General features: G+C 47.8%; 1 protein-coding gene across 2 annotated transcripts; it reads left to right on the plus strand.

The window, feature by feature from the left end:
• The first annotated feature begins 1,327 nt into the window (after positions 1-1,327).
• On the plus strand, positions 1,328-16,607 carry ACP7 (acid phosphatase 7, tartrate resistant (putative)). Of its 2 annotated transcripts, none has more exons than XM_080643995.1 (13): positions 1,328-1,362; positions 2,095-2,387; positions 8,717-8,917; positions 9,199-9,381; positions 10,270-10,393; positions 10,615-10,677; positions 10,800-10,914; positions 11,001-11,108; positions 11,196-11,253; positions 11,346-11,413; positions 11,516-11,587; positions 15,059-15,196; positions 16,266-16,607. In XM_080643995.1, exons 2-13 carry the CDS (start codon positions 2,267-2,269, stop codon positions 16,329-16,331), a joined length of 1,317 nt encoding a protein of 438 aa, XP_080500121.1. In that variant the 5' UTR covers positions 1,328-1,362; positions 2,095-2,266; the 3' UTR covers positions 16,332-16,607. The 2 variants fall into 2 exon arrangements, with proteins under 2 accessions (XP_080500121.1, XP_080500122.1); XM_080643996.1 differs by lacking the exon at positions 1,328-1,362 and adding an exon at positions 1,368-1,503.
• Positions 16,608-17,570: the final 963 nt, after the last annotated feature.

Raw genomic sequence — 17,570 nt, forward strand, 5'->3', positions numbered from 1 at the left:
CACTAGGACTTGAAGTTTAATGCATGAAAAAAAAAGCATATACTATGCTGCTGTACACCTGAAACGAATACAGAATAATATTAAATGAAAACAGTAATTGAAAGTAAAATAAAAAAGAAGCACATAATTCAACTATAGTTAAATGAGGAATAAACTCAAATATAAAAGCTCAAAAAAAGAGGGAATCACATCCACTACTGTATCACATACTTCTTTAAAAAATACTTGTACATCTATAAACAATATTTGTACATTTGTACTTTTGCTGCTGCTTGAGGAACCCGCAAGCATACTTTGTGGCAAGCCACCCACAGCCTTCCAACAGCGCACAGAAGTTTACAAATTCTCACTTGCTTCCTCCGAGACCCCAGGGCAATTTCTGGAGTTCATGCATTAATATAGAAATAACAGCTGATTCTTATCCAGCCCTTACTCTGGGCCAGGCTGCATTCTTAGCATGAAGTTTCATGTGTCAACTGGTTTAATCCTCACAACAGCCAATAGGGTACAGACCATTATCACCTTCATTTTACAGGTCAAGAATTCGAGACCCGCGCCACCAGCGTGGCTCAGTGGTTGGATTCCCGCTCAGGGCACATGCCCGGGCTGCGGGCTGGATCCCCAGTGTGGGCGTGCAGGAGGCAGCCGATCAACGATTCTCTCATCATTGATGTTTCTATCTCTCTCTCTCCCTTCCTCTCCGAAATCAATAAAAATCAATATATTAAAACAAAAGAATCCGAGGCCCATGGAGGTCGAGTAACCAGCCCAGGGCGCACAGCTCAGAAGCAGCACAGTCTGCCGGGGTTTTCTGCGGCCAAGGGGTGGGGGCGGGTCTGGGGAAGAATCAGTGGGCTTAGCTTGCGGAGGGAGGAAGAGGAAGATGAAGCCTGCGAACGGGAAGGGGATCCCACGGGTCCACGGGTCGCAGGCGCTGGTGCCAGCATACCTGGGCGCTGAGAGATCCATCAGAGGCAGGGGTGGGAGTCGATGTCCGTATCCTGGGGGCTCCGCAGCTGCGGGGTGGGGCGCCTGGGGGACAAGCGCAGCCTTACCCGTCTGGGCGCTCACCCGGTGGCCCGCTTGGAGGTGGCGGCGGCGGCGTACCAAACCTTTCTGGGTCCCCCTTCTTACGCCCCGCCCTAGGGGAGGGGGGCGGGTGGGCGTGGGACGCCCAGGACCGGCCGGACCTGTGGGACCCGGGGCCCTAGCTGTCTGCGGAGCCTGTCACCCGGAGAAGGCAGGCTCTTCCGGGGCTGGGACGGCTGTGGGCGGCGGGATGCCTCTGCGCCTGCAACTCATAAATACCGCAGCCGCACTGGTGGCCGGAGACGCGCGTGCAGGCAGTCGGCGCCCTCGAGGGTGAGCTGGGGACCCGGAGAGCGCCCCCCACCCCCAGCTCCCCGCTTCCGGGCCGATGGCCCCTCCCGGCTCTGCCCCGGCAGGTCCTAGGGGAGCTGGGACCTAACTGGAGCCGGCAGGGAAGGGGTGCGGAGAAGGGGGGTGGGTATAAGGTGGAGATGGGTGGGTGAGGACTGGGGTCACAAAGGCAGGATGCTGTGCTGGTGGGGGGATGACAGGAGACGGGGCCTCTCCAGGTAGGATGAACTTCTGAGGGATCTGGGGATGGAATGGAGGATTCAGGTCACTAAGACCAAAACAGAAGGCTGGAGGATGGAGTAAAGGGATGAGGTCCCTGAGGGCAGGGTGGAATGCTAGGGATGTAGGGAATCAGGTAGAAGAAACTGGGGTTACTAAAAGCAGAATGGAATGCTGGGGGTGGGGTTGCCAAAGGGAACTTCCTACTAGAGCCCCCCCCCCCCCCCCCAAACCTCTTGTGCTGAGAGTGAGCTGTGGTTAAGGGCCAGGGCTCAAGGGTTCCAATCTGGGCTCCATCACCTCCGAGCTGTGCAGCTGAATCACTGGGTTGCTCATTTTCCTCATCTGTGATATGGGGCTGTTGATCACAGTGGCCACCACACAGAGGAATGCTGTGAGGCTCCCATGAGTTAATCTATGCAAAGTGCTAGGCACCCAGCGAGGCTCATTTGCGTTGGCTGCTTGATAATGATCATCTTTTTGTTTGCTCTCCAGCATCTGGATAACCATCCCCTTGAAGACCTCCCTTCCAGCCTGCCTCACTCCCAGTGATACTGCCTGACCCCCCTCCATTCTTCATCCTCCCAGTCCCTCCTACTGTCCCTGACGGAATCTGATCTACTACGGCCCCCATCCCTTTCCCCTCTCTGCCCCCTCCGCCACCACCATGTGCCCCTTTCTTCCCTGCTGGTCCTGTTGCTGTCTGCTTCTGTTGTTCTCCCTGGGAGTCCAGGGCGTCCCAAAGGATCCCAGTGCTGCCCCGGAGCAAGTCCACCTGTCGTACCCAGGTAAGTGTCTGTGACCCTTCCCAGGACATTTCCCAGTGAGGCCCATTGGGAGTGGGGCTCAGGAATCACACACTGATAGCTGTGAGACCCTAGGCTGGTGGCTGGCCCTTCTTGAGCCTCGGTTGTCTTCCTCTGTTAGTGGGGATTACCAGCAGTGGTTCATCTGGCTATGTGGGAGATGATTCTGGTGCCCAGCCTATAGTAAGTGCCCTCCAAAGGGGGCTGCTATTGCTCTTGTTCATTGTGTCACTGCTCATTGTGTCCCCACAAGGCTGTCTCCTGATCCTTGGTCACGAGGTGGTGGTGCACTGGGTAGTAAGGTCTTGGGCCATGGACCTCTTGCATACAGACTCCCTGGGTTTGAATCCCAATTTTGCTACCTACCTGCTGTGTGACCCTGGGCAAGTGACTTAACTTCTCTGGACAATAGAATAACAGTAGTGTGACCTCAGAGTGAGGAATAAATGAGATATTACTTGTGACGTGGCAAAAAGAAGAAACAAACAAAAACAAAGCTTGGTGTGTAGCAGAGGTTCTCATATGTGTTTGTCTTAGGACTCCTTTGCACAGCTACAATTTTTTTTTTTTTTTACAGAGAGGAAGAGAGAGGGATAGAGAGTTAGAAACATCGATGAGAGAGAAACATCGATCAGCTGCCTCCTGCACACCTCCCACTGGGGATGTGCCCGCAACCAAGGTACATGCCCTTGACCGGAATCAAACCTGGGACCCTTCAGTCTGTAGGCCGAGGCTCTATCAACTGAGCCAAACCAGTCAGGGCCAGCTACAATTCTTGAGAACCTCAAAGAGCTTTAGTTTATGTGAGTTATATCCATAGCATTTGCCATATTAGAAACCAAAACTGAGACATTTAGAAATATTTATTGTCATTTAAATGAATAGGAATAAACCCATTCTGCATTAAGGTAAATGACATTTTCATGAAAAATAACTACACTTTACAAAGAAAAGAAATCTAGTGAAAAGAGTGCCATTGAGTTCCATCTGTTTAACTCACTTTAATGCCTGGAGACAGCTTGATCCTCTTCACATCTGCTTCTGCTTCAGTCTGTTTCAATAAAATGCTGCTTTGGAAGATATATATGAAGAAAACTTGGTCTCACACAGACAGGTGGTTGAAACAGAGAAGAGGATTTTAAAAGGAGTTTCAAATAATTGTGGCTATTCCTTTTTTTGCACCAAAACTCAACCCACCCTTCCTTTGTTCTTCCTTTCCTATTTCCCTCCCTCCTTTCCTAATTATTTTAGCTTTTTATTTTGAAATAACTCTAGTCGCAAAGATAGTACACTTCCCATACATCTTTCACCCAGCTTCCCTTAATGTTAATTTCTTATGTGTCCATGGTACCAGTATCAAGCTAAGAACTTAACATTGGTATCACATTACTAACTAAACCAGGGGTGGGCAAACTTTTTGACTCAAGGGCCACAATGGGTTCTTAAACTGGACCGGAGGGCCAGAACAAAAGCATGGATGGAGTGTTTGTGTGAACTAATATAAATTCAAAGTAAACATCATTACATAAAAGGGTACGGTCTTTTTTTTTTTTATTTCAATAGTTTTATTCATTTCAAACATTTTAACAAGAAGAAGGTAAACACTAATTATTATAATTTGAAACTTCAAAAAATGGAGGAATCATAGCACAATAACATACCTTATATTGAAGATGGCAAAGGCAAAATAAAATTGCCTAACAAAGGAAAGGTACAAAAGCCTTTCAAATTAAACTTAAATATAATAAAATAATTTAAAACTAAAACAAATAGAAAAGAACAAAATGTGTAAACAGTAAATTAAACATTTTCTTTAGTGCAATTTCAAAATTATGCCCGGGACGTAGGTGTAGATGGCAATGTATACTGGGTTGAAAGGTTTTTGGTCTTTAAAACATCAACTTCAGTGGGAACAGTGTTGTTGGTCTCCTTTTTAGCTAATGCTCTGATACTGTGCTCTCCAGGGGCGTGTCTCCCTACATCACCACGATAACGTGTCCACGCATTCCCAGGGTGATGTCGGGGGACACGTCCGCGGGCATTACAAGGAGCCCCTGGAAGATTGAGAGGTTGTTCCTTCTACTGAATGGGCGGATATAAATCCGCCCACTCAGAAGAAGGAGCTGCGGCCGTGTTTCCCGACGTTGCCATGTTAACACTGCTGCTGGTGAAGGAGCGGAGGGGAGAGCAAGAGAACCCTCGGCTCTTTCGGCTCCACGGTCCGGATAGAACAGCCGAACAGGCCGGATCCGGCCCGCGGGCCATAGTTTGCCCACGGCTGAACTAAACCATGGATTTTTTTTTTTTTTCATATTTCACCAGCTTTTCCACTAATGTCTTTATTCTAATCCAGGGTCCATTGCAGGATCCCATGTTGCATCTAGCTGCCATGTCTCTAGTCCCCTCCTATCTGGGACACTTCCTCAGTTTTTCCTTGTTTTCTGTGACCTTGACACTTTTAAGGAAAATACTTTCTTAAAGATTAGTCGCAATGTGGAATCTGAAACTGCATGAGTGAACTGGCTTTGGCATTTGTTGATCCAGTGACCTTGGACAAGACACTTTGCCTGGAGACCTCTGAGGTAAAAGGAACAATAGTAAAATCCATCTCACAGAGCTGCTATGAAAATCCGGAGATGACAGCTGTCCTTTGGCCCACAAAATGATAGTAGTAAATATACTCTTTGACTAAGTGCGTCAGAAGGATAACTCAATTGATCTCATTTTGGGCCTTAAGCTATAGGTACTATTGTTATTACCATTGTACAAAAGAGTAAACTGAGGCTCATGGAGATGAAGAGTCTGACCCTAGGTCACACAGTCTGGAATTTGAACCTAAGCAACTCAAGAGCCATGGTATTTGTTTTAAGATTTTATATTTTGTACTAATTTTAGATTTAACAGAAAATTTGCAAAAATATTACAGAGTTTCTATATCCTCCTCACCCAGTCTCTCCTAATGTTTACATCTTACCTAACCATGGCACGATTTTTTCAAAATACATTTTTATTGATTTCAGAGATGAAGGGAGAGAGAGAAAGAGACAGAAACATCAATGATGAGAGAGAATCATTGATCGGCTGCCTCCTGCACGCCCCGCACTGGGGATGGCGCCCACAACCTGGGCATGTGCCCTGACTGGGAATTGAACCGTGACTTCCTGGTTCATAAGTCGACGCTCAATCACTGAGCCATGCTGGCCGGGCTGGCATTATTATTAACACCAGTCACATTGGTACAATGCTATTAACTAAACTACAGATCTTGTTCGGACTTCACCAGTTTTCCACTGATTTAGTTATTTAACATTTAGTTGTTGTGTCTCCTTAGTATCCTCCAATCTCCAGTTTCTCAGTCTTTCCTTACCTTCCATTATTTTGACATTTTTGAATACTGAGCAGTTATTTTATAGGACATCCCTCACTTTGTGTTTGTCTGATATTTTCTCATGATTGGAGCTAAGTTATGTGTTTTTCTGGCAAATGACAAAGATGTGATGTTGTGTCCTTCCTAATGCATGATGCTGACATGGCTTGTTGCTGTTACTGGTGATGCTTATTGTCATTGCTTAGTCCTTGGGTTTCTCCATTGTAAAGTTTTTATTCTTTCCTTTGTTGTTAATAAATATCTTAGGGAAGATTCCTTGAAACTACAAAAATCATACTTCTTTTCAAACTTGTCCACTAGTATTAGTATCCATCGGTGAATCTTGTCTGCAACAATTATTAGCATGATGTTCACCTAATTGTGATTTTGTAGTCTTCTAATACTCTCTTTTCATCTAATTGAAATTTTATTCTAAGGAAAGGCTGTCTTTCCCTCCTCCATTTATTTATTTATTCAATTATTTCTTTATATCAGTATAGACTCATGGATACTTATTTTATTCCATGGCTTAAAATTCTGTACTATCGTTATTTATTTTGTGGCTCAAATTTTCCCTGATTTGGTTTTTTGAAATTCCTTCAGATTGGCCTCTGTGTTCTTTTATTTTCATTTTTTTATTTTTGTTAATCGTCACTCAAGGCTGTTTTTTCCATTGAATTTTAGAGAGAGTGGAAGGGAGGGTGGGGAAGAGAGAGAGAGAGAGAGAGAGAGAAACATTGGTGTGAGAGAGACACATCAATTGGTTGCTTCCTGAACATGCCCCGACTGGGCTAGGGATCGAACCTGCAACCCAGGTATGTGCCCTTAACTGGGAATCAAACCTGGGATTCTTTGGTGCTCAGACCTATGCTCTGACCACTGAGCAACGCTGGCCAGGGCAGCTTCTGTATTCTTTTCACAAAACTCCTTCATTTTTTGAGCACTTCCTTCCTCTCTGGCACCTCAAATTATTCCAGGCTCATTCTGTATATTTCCTGCCCATCTCTGTAATCAACAATTTCTCCAAAGAGCCCTGATTCCTTCCTTTGGAGGATGGGTAATTAGAAATCAAGTTCTGAGCACTAGCTGTGCTTATTGCCACTGAGGTGTGATTGTCTCTAGTTCCTCACAAATGAAGCTAGGCCATGCGCGTGAGTATGCTTATTAGCACGTGCATGTCTCTATTTCTGTATCTATCTGTATATTTATTATGCTATGGGATCATACTGATACCTCTGATCTCAGTCCAACATCAAAGGTTTATTTTTCCTTCTTTCCTTGTTTGTAACTTCTTCCTCCAACACTGGGAACCATAGCTTCCACGATCTGCATACACTTGCTGGTTCAGTGCTGGTATAGACATGAAGTCAGAATTGTTTGCCCGTATCCCTGCGAGAACCCTTACTGGATGACGGCACTTATGCGCAGTCCTTTTTCTCTGTCATCTTACAGTGCCCAGTCAAGACCTATTTCCTACAGTTACCTTTCTTCCCCCACCCTTCAATGTGGTTACTTTATTCGTTTTTAAATATAGTTACATCCATTTGTTAGTGTTTATATTCCATACTAGCTTCTCCCTACATCCTGGGTAATTTTGTTAGTTTACTTTTAGGGTGTATGAAGGAGAGATTAAACATGACTATAGCTTCTAGAATTCAGAATTTTTATGCAAAAAAGATAGACTCAGAGAGGCATCCTCCCTCCTCATTCCAACTTCTCCATTTCTTCTTTCTCCTACCCCTTTCTTTCCCATCCACCCCAGGTAAGTAATCCATCTCTTTAGTTTCTAGTATATCCTCCCTGTATTTTCTTTGTACAAATGAGCATATCTTTGTGTATTGTCTTATACCCTCTTCCATGAAGAGTAGCTGACTATACTTTTGTATACTTTGCTTTTTAATTTAACTGTATGTCCCGGACATCATTCCATATCCTAGAGTTCCCAGAGCTTGTCCTCTTCCTTTTTGACAGCTGCGTAGTGCTCCACCGTATGCATGTTGTAGGGTTTATTCAGTAACTCTCCTACCCATGGGCCTTTCAGTTGTTTCTGGTATATTGTGCTTGCACACTGTGTGGCAATCAGTAACCTTATGCGTGTGCATTTTCATGGTGCTGGTGAAGTTATTACCATTGCTGTTGTGACATGAGAGGACAGGGAACCAGATGGGAGGTGAACACTCTTCACATTACACTGTACCTCATGATATTTTTAAAACCTTGATTTGGTTGCTCATGTTTAAGAATTTGGAACAATCACTTAAAAGTCTGGATTTGTATATCTATCTATATATACTCAGGACATAAAAACCACAGTATAAAAATTTACTCTAGAAACTGACAGGTTTGGTGGCACTGGGCCTGCTTCTTGCATGGCAGGTGTCCCCAGAGCTGAGCGATGGCTGTCCTTTTTAGACAGGCAGTCTGCAGTTTGCCACCCCTCCCCCCAACTCCTACTGTCTTGCTCCTGACAGCTGGCCCTTTCCCCATTTATATTACCTAGCTGGCCTCTAGACATCTGAGTTTATAGCCCTTAAATGATATTATGTATGTAAGATGGTTGGCACAAGTCCTGCACATAGTAAATAATAATATTATTAATAATAATAGTAATATCCATTCACTCATATAACCCTAAGCATGCTAGGCACTGTTTCAAATGCTTTACTTATTAATCTATGCCTCATAACAACCCTGTAGAATAGGTACTATTATTATTCCATTTGACAGATAAGGAAACTGGGGCTCCGAGAGGCAGGGACTTGCCCAAGGAAAGCAGGGCTTGGAAATGGCAGAGCTGGGATTGAACTTGGGAAGCTCCACAACCTCTGTCCTTAACTACGGAGTCTTAAGGAGCTGTTAATCCTTGCCCTCACTCTCTCTGCGCCTCTCTCCCTGCCCTGCCCAGACCTCACTGCCCAGCCCCTCTCTGTTCCTTTCTGCCCAGGTGAGCCGGGCTCCATGACTGTAACCTGGACCACATGGGTCCCCACCCACTCTGAAGTACAGTTCGGGCTGCAGTTATCAGGGCCCCTGCCCCTCCGGGCCCAGGGCAGCGTCAGCCCCTTTGTGGATGGGGGCTTTCTCCGGCGTAAGCTCTACATACACCGCGTCACGCTGCAGGGGCTGCTGCCGGGGGTCCAGTATGGTGAGAGGGGTCCCAGCCCGGGTGTTGAGGAGGGAATGGGGAGAGGAGTGGGACATGGATTAGAAGCTGCCACTGGCAGGTGGCGCAGGCTGGGCTGGTAATTCCTCTGCTTGTCTGAAACACGGATAAAAATGGAAGGTGTGGGGTCCTGGGGTGAGATGGACAGAAGGGGCATGGATCAGACTCACTCAACCCCACTGCCCCCTCCCTCTACCAACTGAAGATGGGTGGGGGTGGAGGCATGGGAGGCCCAGCTGACTGTGACCTTCCCTTTCCCCCAGTTTACCGCTGTGGCAGTCCTCAGGGCTGGAGCCGCCGGTTCCGCTTCAGGGCCCTCAAGAATGGGCCACACTGGAGCCCCCTTCTGGCTGTTTTTGGGGATCTGGGGGCTGACAACCCGAGGGCCCTACCCCGGCTGCGCAGGGACACTCAACAGGGCATGTACGATGCTGTTCTCCATGTGGGTGAGGCATTGGCAAGGGTGTGCCTGGAGGTATTGGGGGGGAGGGCGCGGGAAACTTGGGTGGGAGGCATCGCCAGGACTGTAGAGGGGATGGGGCAAGGGCCGGTGTGGTTCTGAGGGGACTGGGGATGAGGCTGGCCATGGAGATGGTGTCTGTGATTGCCTGACTTCCCCAGTTAAAGTCCAACTCCCACCTTAGAGCTACGTGCATGGTTTTCTTCTCTGTTATTATTACTGGACTAAGATGTGTTCAGAATTCATGGGACTGTTGTGATGACTAAATAAGGTGACGTTGCCCGGCACGTAAGTGTTAGTTATTATCATTGCTGTTGTGACTTGAGGGACAGAGCCAGATGGGAGGTGAAGCCTGGGGCTGGTGTGATTCAAAGCCACAGACTCGAAGTGGACTCCTAGGTACGATTCCTCGATCTTCACTAACCCGCTCTGTGACCTTGAGCGAGTACTTAAACTCTCGGGCCTCAGTTTCTCCACCTGAAATGGGATAATAACACCCGCCTCAGAATGTGTTTTAAAGATTCTAATGACCAAGCATGTAAAGCCTTTGGGACTGTGCCTGGTGTAAAACCAGTACCAGACTACATCAGTTGCAATGTTCTGGGAGGGCACAGGATGGCCGGCAGAGGCCAGGGCTGCTGTGATCAGAGCACAGGAGACTAGCACGGTCCCGTGGGGGTCTCAGGGGCCAGAGGTTCAGGAAACACTTCAAGTGCACACATGGGTGGGTGTGAGGCAGGGGTCAGAGAACTGGGATGGCTCAGAGGCCAGAGGTTGCCCAGCCCACACCTGAGCAACCAGGGCTCTCAGTTCTGGAGAAAGCAGAGCTAGTTCTGGGTCCTCACTCTCCTTTCCCCCCGGCCCCCCTCCCCAGGAGACTTTGCCTACAACATGGATCAGGACAACGCTCGTGTCGGTGACGAGTTCATGCGTCTCATCGAACCTGTGGCTGCCAGCCTCCCATACATGACGTGCCCTGGGAATCACGAGGAGCGCTAGTGAGGGCCAGGGGCTTCTGGGTGGGCGTGGGCCTGGCCAATGAGAATAGACAGGTCCTTGTTAGTGTCTCACCTTAGTCCCTCATGCTGCAGCAAATCCTTTGTGGTCCTGAGAGGAGAGGCGGGAGGGTCTGGGAGCCAGACTTGACCTCAGGGTCCTCAGGAGATGGGTGGGCGGGGCACCCAGACCCTCCCCCATCCTTTTACTTTCTTTTATCCAGCAACTTCTCTAACTACAAGGCTCGCTTCAGCATGCCCGGGAACAACGAGGGCCTGTGGTACAGGTAACCTGAGAGGGGGGGGGGGGATGTGGCAGGGGGGCACTGGGGGACTGACCTCGCTGTCCTGAAGGATGGGAGATGTAGCACAGACCCTATCTCTGATCCTTGTCTTTTGACCCCCTCAGCTGGGATCTGGGCCCTGCACACATCATCTCCTTCTCCACCGAAGTATATTTCTACCTCCACTATGGCCGCCACCTGGTAGAGAGACAGTTTCACTGGCTGGAGAGAGACCTCCAGGTAACTGGGTGGAGGTCCCCGTCACCTCTTGGACCTGCCTCCCCTCCCCTCCTACTCCCACCTCTCACTCTGGCCCTTCTCTCTAGAAAGCCAATAAGAACCGGGCAGCCCGGCCGTGGATCATCACCATGGGTCACCGGCCCATGTACTGTTCCAATGCGGATGTGGATGACTGTACGTGGCATGAAAGCAAGGTGAGGACCCCTCCCTGGGTAGGGTGCTGAGAGCCAGGAGGGTCCCCCCAGATCATCCATCCCTCACTCTTTGCTCCTCCTGCCCAGGTTCGAAAAGGCCTCTTTGGCAAGTTATTTGGATTAGAGGATCTTTTCTACAAATACGGTAAGTGACTCAGGGGGTGGGAAGTGCTCACCGGCCCCGGTCCCACCCTCAACCTGGATGCAGGGGCCTGACCCCCACTTGCTCTGTCTCAGGGGTCGACCTGCAGCTGTGGGCTCATGAGCACTCGTACGAACGACTGTGGCCAATTTACAACTACCAGGTGAGGTTCAGGGAGGGCTGAGGGCTGCTGTCAATGGACCCTACTCAGACCCTCTGGTCTGGTCTGGTATGACTCACCCCTCTCCCTTGTCCCCTTCTCCAGGTATTTAACGGCAGCCGAGAGATGCCCTACACCAACCCTCGAGGCCCTGTCCACATCATCACAGGATCTGCTGTGAGCAGGGCGGCAAAGGGTGCCTCTGGCTTCTCTCCTCTTGCTATTTATGGAGGGTCGAACTTGTACCAGCCGGGGTGCTGCATGCTTCATACAGTCACTATCACTAACTCAACCTAGCAACATGCTCACTGCACAGATGTGTAAACAGAGGCTCAGACAGTAAAATACTCATTGACAGTCACAAGTACAATAGGTGGCAGGGGTTGGGTGCTTGCCCAGGTAGACTGGATGGATCCACAGGCAGAGGGCTTATTATTATTATTGCTAGAAGCCTGGTGCACGGATTCATGCACATTGAAAGGAAATTAATTAGAAGAAATATTTTAGAGGCGGGGGAGGGACCACAGGAGATTGGCCGGCTGGGAGGGACCCAAGGAGGGCCCCAGGATGTGTCTGGCTCTTCTCACCCAGTCCTGATCAGCCAGACCCCAGCAGCAAGCTAACCTACCAGTCGGAGCATCTGCCCCCTGGTGGTCAGTGCACATCATAGCGACTGGTTGAACGGTTGAATGAACGGTCGGACACTTAGCATATTAGGCTTTTATTGTATAGGATTGTAATTGAACTCCAGACTTTATTCACATTTTCCACCCCTTTATCACTAATGGCCTATTTCTGTTCCAGAATCCCACATTGTATTTAGTTATTGTGTCTTCTTAGTCTCCTCCAATCTGTGACAGTCCCTCAGTCTTTCTTTTTCTTTCATCATTCACATATTTGCAGACCCTTGTGTTTTACAGAATGCCCTCAATTGGGGTTTATTTAACATTTTCTCATGCTGAGATTCAGGTATGCATTTTGGGCAAGACAATCACAGAGGTGCTGTCATGTCCTCTCAGCGCATCAGACCAGGGAGTATGGGATGTCAATGTGTCTCTACCCTGGAGGGGTTTCTCTGAATCACCAGCTTAAGGAGGTATCTGCTGTGTTCTCCACCATAAAGTTATTATACCTCCCTTTTAAATTAATAAACATCTTGGGGGAGATCCCTTTAGACCATGCAAATGTCTTGTTTCTCCTCAAAGTTTCATGTATACAGGTGTATATATGCACAAATTTTCGACTGTCAGTGGGTCTGCCTGCAACAATTAACACTGTGGTGTTCTCCTGGGATCTTCTAGTTTCCTCCTTCCTCCTAGATTTATTATAATCCTCTTATGAGGAAGAGCTGTCCCTCGGCCTCACTTACTTGGTTAGTTAGCTATTGATTTACACCGAAGTGGACTCATGGGTAATTATTTTATTCTGGGGGCTATGATCCAGTGTTATTGACTGTGTTGCTGCTTAGGTTGCTCCAGCTCTGGCCACTGGGCACTCTTCAGGTCAGTCCCCTGTCCTTTCCACATGAGCACTTCATTACTCTTCAGCACTACAAGGTGCTCAGGATCATCTTGTGGCTTCCCTGCCCTCACCTTGGAATCAGTCACTTCTGCAAGGAGAGAGGCTCATTTTATTTATTTTATTTTATTATTATTTTTTCATGGCGAAAATGAGATTTTTAACAACACTCTCTAGAGCGGGTGCTCATTGTACAGGAACACTGAGAGGCTCCTTTTAAAGCTGATTCTTACAAATTAGTAAGAGCCTCTGGTAATAAAAATTCAAACAGTAGAGCAGGCAGGAGGTGAACACCGGCCATCTACACCCCTTCTTACTCCCACTCTCAGTTGTTCCCTCTCTTGCTAGCATTTAGAATGTTCTCTGCATGGACACGTAATTGTCTACCTAGAAATGTGTTACTGCGTCATCCACTTTTTAAAAACAACTTGGATTACGCTTCATACCTTTGCAGTTCTCAACCTTGGTGCCTGTTAGAATTACCTGAGAGGTTTTAAAACTCTGATGCCTGGGCCCTACCCCAGACCAAACACCAGAGCCTTCAAGGATGGGCTCTGGTGATGCACACCTGAGTAGTCACTCCAGGAGCAGGAAACAATGCAGTCATCACCAGAGGCTCCTCGGGCCCATAGGTGATCACTATTCCGATCTTTATTAGCACAGATTAGTTTTCCTCTCATTTAGAATTTTGAAATGATTTCACATGTATAGGAAAGTTGCAAAAAATAATACAAAGACTTTCCATATCCCCTTGATCAAGATTTCCCAAATGTGAACATTTAACCATACTTGTTTTAATCTCTCTGTATGTATACATGTGTATATATGCACATATATATATTTTATTATTATTTTCAGATCCAGTGAAGAATAAGTTTCAGAAATTATGCCTTTGTCCCTCTCTGTCTGTCTTTCCTAAAAAACAAGACGATTATCTTATCTCTTATCATTACAGTGTAATAATCAAATTCAAGTAGTTAACCTTGGTAATATACTATTGCTATCTGATCCACAGATCTTATTCAAATTTAGCAATTTGCCCCATTCCTGTCCTTTAAATCAAAGCAAAGAATTTTTCTGGCCCAGGATCTAGTCTAAAATCACATGTTCTATTTCAGTGTCTTGTCTTTCTAGCTTCCTTTAATTGGAAACATTTCCCTATGCTGTCTTCATTTTTCATGACCTTGAAAAATTTGAAGAGTATAGCAAAATCATTTTGTGGAATATACCTCAGTCTGGGTTTGTTTGATGTTTGCTCAGGTAGATGGAAGTTAATGCCTTTTTGATAAGAATACACAAAATTGATACCGTGTTCTCAGGGCATCCTCCTAGGAGGCGCGGGGTATCTCTTTAACCCCTTTAAGCCTCAGTTTCTCATCTTGTAGATGTGGTAGGGAACTGTCTCATTACTGATGATGTTCACTCTGATCATTTTGTTAAGGTGGTGTCTGCTGGCCTCTACCACCACAGTTCCGCGCCCCCCCCCCCCCCTTTTAATTAACAAGTGTCCTGCAGAGATACTTTGAGGCTATGAAAATTATCATGTTATACCTCAAACTTTCACCATTAGTTTTACCATCTAGTGATAATTCTTGCTTCAGTCAGTTATTATAATGATGTCTGCAAATGGTAATTTTTTTGAGCTCCCTCATTAACCTGGCATATTCTACTGTAAGAACAAGCACTCCCTTTTTGGTAAATTTAAAAAGCTTTCTTGGAGTGTCTACTGTTCAGTGTGGGTTGAGACCCTCCAATTTCTTCTGCTTTGCAATTGCATTTTCCCTTTAATGACATATCCTGGCCCCTTTCTGTATCACCCTGCTTTGTAATGGTTCTGCTATAATGTACTTAACTGACCACTGATGGGCACTTGGGTGGCTCCCAGCTTGGGGCTTTGACAGAAAATGCTGCAGTGGACAGTGTCATGTAGCCATGCACTTTCTAGAGACCCCAGCACAGGATGCCTGGCTGGGGCAAAACACTCACTTGTGAGCATTATTGATGTCAAGTTTTAACTGACTTTTTCTCCCTTGGGGGCAGCAGGGTCCTGGCCTGGCAGGTTGTTTCTACTCCTCTGCGGGTCCTCCGCCTGCCCCGGCCGGCCCCGGTCTGAACAATTGTTCCTTGCAGGGCTGTGAGGAGCGGCTGACCCGCTTCACCCTCTTCCCACGGCCTTGGAGTGCCGTGCGAGTGAAGGAGTACGGGTACACGCGGTTACACATCCTCAATGGGACCCACGTCCACATCCAGCAGGTGTCCGATGACCAGGTCAGTGAGGGGTGCCCGAGTCACCATCCTGAGTAGCCAGGCGCAGCGTGCTCGGAGCTGACAACTCTTGAGCCAGGAATCTTGGCTTCAGATCTTACCAGCTAGCTGACCTCAAGGAACTTAACTTTGAGGCACAGTTTTCACATCTGCCAAATGGAGATGTTTAATAGTCTCTACCTCACAGGATGATATGGGGTTAAGTGACTTATTATATATAAAGTACTTAAAACAGCTTTTAAAACACGGTAAATTCTATAGCTATTTATCAACATGAAGCAGGGAAAGAAAAAGACAGGTGCTGGGAGGTGGGTAAGAGAAGCCAATACTATACTATGTGTGTGTGGTCCAGATGGCTTAAGGTTAGATGACCCAAGTTATCATGCCCATGTTTCTTTATTTTGGTTATTATAATTTTAAAATAATGATAATCACTATGATTTGTTGAGCACCTATTGTGTACCAGATGTTGGGCTCCACAATGTATATTTAGTAGCACTTTAGTCACAACAATCCTGTGGGGAGGATTTTCTTTCCATTTTACAGATGAGAGAACTGAGGCTCAGAGAGAGAAGTAATTTTCACCCAGCCGGAGGGTGGCAGAACTGGGATCTGACCCTAAAGACCATGCTCTTTTTATTACACATAACTACCATTTACTGAGTGGCACACACACCAGGGCAGGCTGTTGTGCGTATTACTTTTTTCTGTCCTCCCTAGTTTATAGAACATGAACGTTCGGCTCAGAGTCAGGTCATGTGCATAAGGCCACACACAGAGTGGCTGTGCTGGGATTAAAGCGAGGTTTGTCTGACTCCAGGGCTTGTGCTCTAACAGCAATAACCTACATTTACACAGCCCTTTCCAAATCTCATTTCATTCCCACCACATCTACGAGGTAGATACTATTACTATCATCTTGCAGATAAGGAAAATGGAGGCTCAGAGAGATCTAGCAAATTGCTCAAAGTCACACAGCACATCGGAGGCAAAGCTGGCATTTGAACCCAGGTGACCTGGCTCCAGAGTCTAGGCCTTCAGTCCTTATGTCATCTGTTTTTGTTACTTGCAGGATGGAAAGATTGTGGATGATGTATGGGTGGTGAGACCCCTGCTCCACCGGATGATGTACCTCTAGGGATGGGGCGACTCCGAGCCTTGCGGCCTTGGCTTATGTAACCGGACACTACCCATGCCCGGCTGGGGAGTCAGGGCAGGCCTCGACTCCTCTGTCTTTCTGGGGGCCCATGTGGATGAATGCAGCCCTGAGGGGGCTGGGCAGCTCTCCCCTCCTGGAGAGGTGGGGGGTCCCCAGCAGCTGTGTTCGAAGGGCAGTTGCGGACACAGACAGACACAGACGCACAGGTGGGTGGCACAGCCCTGCCCACTGCTGCATAGCACTGACTGGGCGGGTGCCCACAGGGCCTCGGGAATAAAGAGGCTTATGGCTGTGGCTCCTTGGACTCTGCACTTCTGCTGGGGATGCCCACGAGGGCACACCTCTCCTGCCTGCGGGGGTGGGGGGGTGGGGGGGCGAGAGGCATGGCCAGCCCCAAGTCTGAAAAGTGGGCACGGCCATCAGGACACCACTCTCCAGCAGGTGGCGACGGTGACACCCCCCCACCCCCCAGGCCTGCCCTCAGTGCACCCACAGCCAGAAAGTGCTAATGACTGTCTTTTAGTGTCACAGTTCCCCAGCCTGGCAATGGCTTATCCTGGAAGTGAGAAGGGTTACCACTCCAGCCTTCCAGCAGGGGTGGCTGACAGCCTTAGGTGCTCACTGACCTGCTGTTTCCCTCCCCTTTTCCTCCTTCCCCTGTTTCCCTTCTTCCTTTCATTTATTCGACCAGTATTTATTGAGCACCTACCATGTGCCAGACTCTGTTCTCCGTCCTGGGGAGACAGCCATGAACAGGACAGAGGTCTCTGCTCTAGTGACATTCTATCCGGTGAAAGACAGCAAACCCAATAAATAAGTAAAATATATAATGGTGTCACTATTTAGTGATAAGTGCTCAGAAAAAGCAGGGAAGAGAGGTGGAGAGTAGGGGAGGGAGTGTGAGGCAGGAGCCACCTGAGGAACCACATGGGCAGTGTTCCAGGCAGAGAAGCAGCCAGTGCAAAGGCCCTGAGACACAAACGTGCCTGCCCTGTCAGAGGACCAGTGGGGAAGCCAGTGTGTCTGGAGCAGAGAGAATGAGGGGAGAAGGGGGTAGTGAGTGATGGGGCAGACTGTGTGGGGCCTGTGGGCCACAGGAAGGACTTCTTCCTTTATCCTGAGTGGGATGGAGTCATGGGCGGGCTCTGAGCCAGCTGATGAACATGCTCTGACTCCAGCAGTCCTAGGCAAAGGCTGAGGGCTCTCCGGAAGGTGTCC

This window comes from Plecotus auritus (genome assembly GCF_963455305.1).
Source record: "Plecotus auritus genome assembly, chromosome: 10".
Lineage (NCBI taxonomy): Eukaryota > Metazoa > Chordata > Mammalia > Chiroptera > Vespertilionidae > Plecotus > Plecotus auritus.

Bases quoted from the DNA above. Each gene is read 5' to 3' on its own strand.
- ACP7 (XM_080643995.1), top strand. From the start codon at position 2,267: ATGTGCCCCTTTCTTCCCTGCTGGTCCTGTTGCTGTCTGCTTCTGTTG. The intron at 11,414-11,515 runs GTGAGGTTCAGG...CCCCTTCTCCAG, and splicing joins GGCCAATTTACAACTACCAG to GTATTTAACGGCAGCCGAGA. The intron at 11,588-15,058 runs GTGAGCAGGGCG...TGTTCCTTGCAG, and splicing joins ACATCATCACAGGATCTGCT to GGCTGTGAGGAGCGGCTGAC.